Genomic DNA, 7853 nt, shown 5'->3' with positions numbered 1-7853 from the left:
GGCTGTTTTGGTGATTCAGCTCCTATGCCCGCAAGACGACGACTGCGGCGAGGAGCGCCCGGTGGGAGACGCTGTTGTTTCCTTCTAGAGATACAAGGGGTCGGGAGAATTTTGGTTGTTTTCTTGCTGAGGCGCTTGATGAATTCCTTGCCAGCTCGTCGAGGTGAAGGTGTTGAGGGAGAGGCTACAGCAAGCGGAGGGGCAGCCAGATCGCTGGAAGACTTGACCAGAGGATGTTTGCCCATATGGATCAGCTTGGTTTCTGAACATGCAACAGTTGCAGTCTTAGAATCACATTGTTTGGTTCCATGTTTGAAAAGCCATAGCTTGTAGTTGTCAATTGTCATGCTTGGTTTCAAGCTGCGAGTGCTAGCTGCTAGCAGAATATGTTTTCTGACACAAAATTTAACAATGTGGTCCTCCCTCTTTGATTTGCAGCACTGTAAGCTCAGTGCAAAGAAATAACGTGCTTAGGTCTATTACTTCCCCAACCTTATTTAGGATGCGCGTTTGACATAAACAAGCTGGAATACTTTACTTATCAAAGTGAAACTATTATGAGGTGCTTTCTGCTGTCGAGGTTACATGTTTTCTTTCCTCAAAATCGTCTAGTGTTTATCCATAGAAATATGTTGTTCTGAAGAATGGTCTATGCGTCTCTGTTTCTGTCCAGCTTGACCTGCTGTGAACAAGGGGTATAAGCTCTATGGACACCCATTCATGGAACTGAACTTTGTTGGAGTTTTTATTTTATGGCCCATTATGTGTGGTGCGAATTTTTTTATGGCCCATTATGTGTGGTGCGAATCTAAGTGATTGTCGGTGGCTGGAATCATTAGAATGTTTTGTTTGTACATAAGAAAACATCTGTATCTCGGACCTTATCTCGGACCTTATCACCCTCGTTTATTCTGAGCACGTATATATCACTGAAGCTCTTTGTTGGTGAAAGTGATATCAAGCTAGGTGGACCATGCAACTATGGTTGCTGTTCTTTTAGCATGCAGCCACTGCAGGCAGCTGGCAATGAGGACAGACAACTAGTACAAGTTAGTCGTAATGAAAGGCAACCTGCTTAATCACCACCTGTGTTGATGCTCAATGTTTGACTTCAACAGAGTAGAACCACAAGCAGAGAGCATATAAATCAATCTCACACCACAAACTCGATCATAGATTATTGTAGCTTGATTAATGGTTCACCAATACAATACAATACAGCTGGCATACGTAGATGGATACATATATAGCAAGCAAAGCAATCCCATGAGCGCAGCAATCAAATTGCACAAGACAAGACAGGTGCGGTTTTATTACAAGCATCTGGTCTGATCCCTCACAATTCACAAACGGGCTGGGCTGAGGTAGCAGACACACACAAACACACACTCATTTATCGTTCGGCAAGCTGAAACACAGTCTGTCACCCGCAGACATGCAGGCAGGTGGCTGCTGCCTCACACGGCCAGGCCTGCACGCGACACCGCCGTGCAGGCATCAGGCTCAGGCACCAACAAGCAGGCGCCTGGGCCTGGCCGTCTTTCTTTTTTATTTCAAAACCAATGCAAACACACAGAAGAGGCCAATTCGGCTGGCCGGCCGTCATGGCAGGCAGGAGCAAACCTGAAGCCCCATACCTCCCTGGCCTTTCACACAACAAACAAACTGATCGATCAACAGGCAGGCAGGATCATCCATCACACGAACAGTAATCCACAGAGACGACCGACGGTAGCAGCAGCAGCAGCAGATGCATGCTTTCTTCCATCACCTGTCGGCAGCAGAGTGAGTGATTGAGAAGCAAATCAAATCAATTCATAAGAGCAAGTAAGCTGTCTTATTATTATTAATTAACTGGGCTAGCTAGCTACAACCAAGGTTTTTTTTATCGGCCAAAATTCACGGAAATTTCCGAAATTTCCATTCTATCTCCAGGGTCCGATAAAATTTGACATCGGCCAAATTTTTCCCTTCTTTCCTGCTCCCACACAGACAACCCAAATTCAGCCATACTACGATCCCACACTATAATGTTTTATTCTTGTTTTTATCTGTGAACAAGTAATGTTTAATAGCTTAGGAATAGTTTCAAGTCAAATTCTACGAATTTTTTTTAAAACAATTTGAATTTTTTTTGAATTTGGTCCGATATTTCCGATATATCTTGCTTATCCTATTTATCCATGACCTCCGATAAATTTTTATTTCCGATAATGAAAACCTTGGCTACAACAAGCCAACGACGACAGATAAATGCACTCAACACGTACGAACGCATAGGAACTTATGTAAAAAATATACTGATTATTACCTGAGCACGGTGCTCCTGAGCACGCGCCTCTTGTAGGAGCGCGAGTGCACCTGCGCCTCGTACAGGGAAGGGTAGTGGCCAGCGTCCCACTCCAGCGCGTCCCACACGTCCTTCTCGATCTCCACGGTCGGCCTCCTCTTTCCTGGCTCGTTGCGGCCCTTCAAAGCCGGCAGCCGGCGCAGGCTCCAGCATTCCCTGATCCTGATGGTCTCCAGCGCGGGCGCCAGCATCTCGGCGGCCTCGCATATCTGCCGGAGCGCTGGTAGGTCGTGCAGGTGGATGGTGGTCAGCTTCGGGAACTCGACGCTTGTATGCCGGTGCTTCTCGTCAGCATCACCCGGTACGAAGACGTGTCTGAGTTGGCCGCAGTGGACGATGTGGATGGTCTCCAGGCTAGGGAAGGAGGGACGCTCACCCATCGCAAGTCCGAACTGGAGGCTTGGACAGCAGCGCAGGTGCAAGTGCCGCAGGCTTCTGAAGCGATAATCAGAATAGTAGATGTCACCTTTGCTCCATACACAACGAGCCATCAGGAGATCCGATACCCAGATGGTCTCCAGCGTACCATTCCAATCCTCTGAGCCCGGAGGAAAGACGGCGTGCAAGCTGGGGCACCTCTCGACACGGCACCACCTGAGGGAATACCAATTACTTCTAGGCATAGTATTGCTGCAGGTCGAGACATCATGCACATGCAGGGATTCGGTATACCCTCCCATCAATGAAGCCAAATTAGAACCAAAAGGATCTGCCTCCACCTCACTCTGCACGCTACGACTTCCGTCACCAATCTCGATATGGCGATCCAATTGTCCCGCTGGGCCTTGCGGGAAGGCCTGCATCGGGGTTGGGCTATTACCAACCTTGGTAAAGATGTCACAATATATGTCTCTAGCAGCTATGTCATAGTGTCGTTTGTCATCAATGGATCCAGTCACCTTCTCCTTGTCTGTTGTTGCTTCAGGTTGAATAGTCTCCATGCATGTAGCTGAAGAGGTGATGTTGATGTTGAAATAACAGGCATTGTAATGTGATAAAGATATAAGAGTCCATAGGGACCGAGCAAGCCTAGCATCTGCAAAGATTGCGTGCAGCCGGAAGTATTTCTGCTGGGCACCAAGGGATGGCAGCCGAGCACATCCAAGTGTCCTCCCATTGACAGGCCTTGTGTCTATGTAGATCAACTCCAACTGCTCATCTGAGCCCCATTTTATTGCACGAAGGTTCTCACAGCCTACTAGGAAGAGTCTCTTGAGCCTTGGGACATCCACCACCATAGCTCCAAAGTCAAGTACCTTGATCGCACATCCTGAAAGGTCCAGCTCCTCCAGGTTGGGAAGCCCACGCAAGAACAAATCCTCCAACAATGTGCAACCTTCTAGAGATATCTTGCAGGCTCTGACATCCTTCATATTATCTACAGCAGATGGACCATTTGGACGAGAACTCATTGGAGGTAGCTTGCCGGTTGATGTCCAATGGGATGCTGGTCCATAGCCATCAAAACTGAATGACCTTAGCAAGGAGTTGTGCAGCACAACATTCTCAAGCCCATCACAACCATCTAGAACAAGTACTTGAAGTTTGCTTGCCTCTGATAGGCTTGTCGGTAGGCTTTTCATGTCACTGTTACCAGACAAATCAAGTATTTCTAGCTGTTTGTTACCCACAAATGAGTTGTTGATGTCCAAGGATGTCGACTCTTCCTGATGTGTAGGTTTGATTATCCGAAGTCTTTGAAGGTAAGGTAACCTTTTCTCTAATAATTGACCCGTATACTGCCAGCACCTAGCTCCTTCTATATTTAGTTCTGTGATATTAGCCATAAGACCTATCTTTTCCTCAGATAAGATCTCACCCCAGTCTGTGTAACGCAGGTCAAGCACCCACAGGCTTTGCAGAAATGCCCACTTGGTGATACAGTCCCGTCCTTCAGGTTCACTACCTGTATTATTATTCTGATGTGTGCAGTTGTCCAGCCCAAGAAATCTTAATTTATTGCAGTGGAGGAAAGGAGGGGATACAAAACTGAAGGCACAACCGGAGAGAACCAGCACACCAAGTTTGTTGCACTGTTTAAACAAGGTATTTGGCAATCTATATGGTCTATCCTTTGTTTCAAGTGCTAGGAAGATTGACGATGCCCTTTCAAGTATATTTTGCATACCCTCATGTACTTTCTTATTCTTCAAGGAGATAGAAATCCAACGATAATAATTAGGCCTCTCCTCATAGATATCATCGTCACCATCCTCCTCCTCATAGATATCATCGTCACCATCCTTAACTACGAGAAAAGGAGTCTTCGGGTCATCGTTGAACTTTTTAAACACAGCATCAAGCACAGAGGCATCACACTCGAAGATTATTTCTGGATGCAATGCATTGCTGATCTCCCGTTCTCTTTCCCCTTGTTGCATGATCCCATCACATATCCAGTAGTTGGAAGAATGAGCTGGCCAAACAAATCCAGTGGTGCCATGAAAACTGTGGTGTAGATGCAGCCCATAGAGACAACAATCTACCACCGTTGTCAAGTCCACACCCTGCATACATGGGTGACGAGCAACTATGTTAGCAGCCTCTTCACTAAACAGTGCCATAAACTGTGAGCTTGATAAATCTCCAGCAAGACTGTCGCAATAAACCAGAACATCCGTATATCTTAGCTTCTCTACTATCTTATTGGTATAGGTATAGTAGGAGCCCATTGTCACGCACCTTGTACTGAAAGTCCATAGTATCATGCAATCACTACTTTCTGGAATACCAAGTCTACCTAGAAGCACCTCATCACCACTCCCATTGATAAAAATCATCATGAATCTACCCTCCCTCAAGGTTCGGTCAATCACTAATGCAACACTTCGTACCCGGTCCCTAGAGCCGTGGTCCACCCCATTGAAGTCATCCTCTTCGTCGAGCTCGTCAAACATGGACATGGTCTTATGGTCAAGTCTTAGCTCCTCTGCAATTCTTTTCTGCATCGCTCTCTTGCTTGTCCACCTGGAGCAATCAATATAAATGATTCTGCCAAAGCATAATTCTGGAGGAGGATCTTTCATTGATGGGAGTGCTTGTGCTATGGACCTAAGAACCGCGGCTGCCCCAAAGCCACGCCAACCATCGAAGTAGACGTTGCTTCCGTCATTGCTGAGGTTCCTCTGAATAAGATTGAATATTTCCTCTATGGCGCCAGCCACATCTGTTGCCCAGATACCCTGAAACGCGGGAAGGACGGTCGTTGGATTGCTATATAAGATCATTTAATTATATTTGGAAGTATATTATATGAAGAATTGGCAAGACAAACTAAGCTAGCAATTGTGTGTGTATGCAGCCAGTAACTAGAGCAGTACCACTAGTTTCATGACGCTGAAACTCCTCCGATCCACCCACGCACCTAATAAATAAAATTATCAGGGCGGAAGGCGTGTACCCATGATGATCAGCCGATCTCGGTCAATCTCATCCCCATCGTGTACATGCATGTACTCGCTAGCTTCCTGCATGCTTATTAACATAATAACATTACATACATACGCGCGCAGGTATACAACTTATTAACATTACATACATACATGTATTAATCAGCCAGCCTGCTGCTAATAACGTAACAACTTGCTGCAAGCTCATCACAACAATGTAGTAATAAGTAATTCGATCTAAAGGCAACAGAGGATAGGGATTCGATCGGGAGGAGCTAGCTAGCACGTGTGCACACCTTTAATTTTGCGTGAGCTGCTCTGCTTAATTAATTAATTCTGCCGGGAGATGATGAGTTACGTTGTGTCGGAGCCCGATCGGCCAATGGAAGCCGGCCGGATGAAGGACGACCCAAAGATGAACGCGATCGAGAGAGGACAACCCACTGGTGTGGCACGCAAGGCTAGCTGTAAGTGGCAACGTATGACTGCAACCAACCCCAAAAAAGAAGAAAGGAAAAAAGAAGAAGAGGAAAAGCACACTGGCAAGCTAGGGCACTGTTTGAACCGATGACTAGCAGAGTTAGCTGGCTAATAGTTCACGGCTAATAAGACCTCGTTTGGATTGAGTAGGACTAATCGTTAACTGGTTTAAATTAGTCCTATTCAGTCTCGATACAAGAGCTAATATACGTGGAATCCTTTTGTCGGTGTTTCGAGTGAACACTAACGAGTAAATTTGTGTTATTATGCGTTGGACCCGGATGATATGCTAAAAGACACAAGGTTTATATTGGTTCGGGCAGAATGTCCCTACGTCCAGTTTGTAGCTGCTGCTCATGTTATTAGCACTGAAAAGTTCGTAGTAGGGGTCACAAATGGGCGAGAGAGGGACAGGTCCCAAGTCTCTGATGGAAAGGTCGAATGGGCGCTGAGAGCTTAGTTGCTGCTCAGCTATGTGTGATGTGATACGTGGTGTGTTGAATCGATCGATCCCCTTAGTGGGGTGCCCTGCCTTTCCTTTTATAGACCAAGGGGAAGCAGGGATTACAGATGGGAGAAAGAAGAAAAACCAGAGGCAAAGGAGGTCCTTCAAAGATGCCGGGCCTTCCTTTTCCTCTGAGCGAGCCCCGCTGACACGACAGATGGTGCCAGGGATAGCTCCATGCTGGGTGCATGTCCGCTGATCCTGATAGGGCCGCGCTGGGCGTTTGTCCGCTGATGATGCCATGTTTTGGCTTTGTCAGCAAGTGGTCACGTCCCATCCCGCCCCCGCGGGAGACGCGACGGACCAGGGCGCTGATCCGCGACCCTACGGGGAGCAGACAACGTAGTGACCGCACGTCCGTTACTGTAGATAATGCGAGTTTCCTCCTGGACCGTAGTGGTTGTCGTATGGTTCCGTCAGGATCCACGCCCGAGGGCAAATGGCGGCGCCCACAACATTGTAAGACAAATGTCGGCGCCTACAACACTGTTCGGGCTCTGACATGCTTGGAAGGGCTTAAAGTGCCCATCTTATCATATCTTGACGGTACTTTCCTGCAGGCATGTAGGGTATGATCCTTGGTATTGCGGTTGACTTGAGTGCCCTGCCTTATCTGCGCGCGTAGTTATGATGGAGCAACGAGCAGATGTCGGGCGAGGCGGGGCCAGCCCTTAGACGTCGGGCGAGGCGGAGCCAACCCCCGGACGTCGGGCGAGGTGGAGCCAGCCCCCAGACGTCGGGCGAGGCGGAGCCATCCCTCAGGGGTCAGGCAAGACAGAGTCTGCCCTTAGATGTCGGCCGAGACGGAGCCAGCCCTTGGGAGTCAGGTTGAGGCGGGGCCCATGGTCTCGGTGGACGGACGAGGAGTGACCCGACAAGCGGTGTAGTCGCGTTCTTGATCGCGCGGATGAATCAACGTTTGACGGTCATTAGCTCCTCCTCTTCGGGTACCCTAATATTGGTTCCCAACAGTAGCCCCCGAGCCCTCGGTGATTCGAGTAGAATTGCCTGGGGTATTTTTTGACTTGCCAGCGGGTGCGCGCGAATTTTGGCCGCTCGCGGGCCCATCCTTTGTCGTAAGGTTGTCTTGGGATGACCGTCGAAATCATTGATGGGCCAGCCCTCAAAC

General features: G+C 48.0%; 1 protein-coding gene across 4 annotated transcripts; it reads right to left on the bottom strand.

Moving 5' to 3' along the window:
- Positions 1–1635: 1635 nt before the first annotated feature.
- On the bottom strand, positions 1636–5783 carry LOC136534672 (uncharacterized). Of its 4 annotated transcripts, XM_066527059.1 has the most exons (4): positions 5671–5783; positions 3023–5532; positions 2312–2944; positions 1636–1771 (listed from the first exon to the last, which is right to left on the bottom strand). In XM_066527059.1, exons 1-4 carry the CDS (start codon positions 5680–5682, stop codon positions 1768–1770), a joined length of 3159 nt encoding a protein of 1052 aa, XP_066383156.1. In that variant the 5' UTR covers positions 5683–5783; the 3' UTR covers positions 1636–1767. The 4 variants fall into 4 exon arrangements, with proteins under 4 accessions (XP_066383156.1, XP_066383154.1, XP_066383157.1 ...); XM_066527057.1 differs by having other exon boundaries at positions 2312–5532; XM_066527060.1 differs by lacking the exon at positions 5671–5783 and having other exon boundaries at positions 2312–4857; positions 5033–5188.
- Positions 5784–7853: the final 2070 nt, after the last annotated feature.

Source organism: Miscanthus floridulus, unplaced genomic scaffold, assembly GCF_019320115.1.
Source record: "Miscanthus floridulus cultivar M001 unplaced genomic scaffold, ASM1932011v1 os_2159, whole genome shotgun sequence".
In the NCBI taxonomy this organism is placed as follows: domain Eukaryota; kingdom Viridiplantae; phylum Streptophyta; class Magnoliopsida; order Poales; family Poaceae; genus Miscanthus; species Miscanthus floridulus.
The sequence above is the reverse complement of the archived record's forward strand: the minus strand, read 5'-3'. Positions and strand labels throughout refer to the sequence as shown.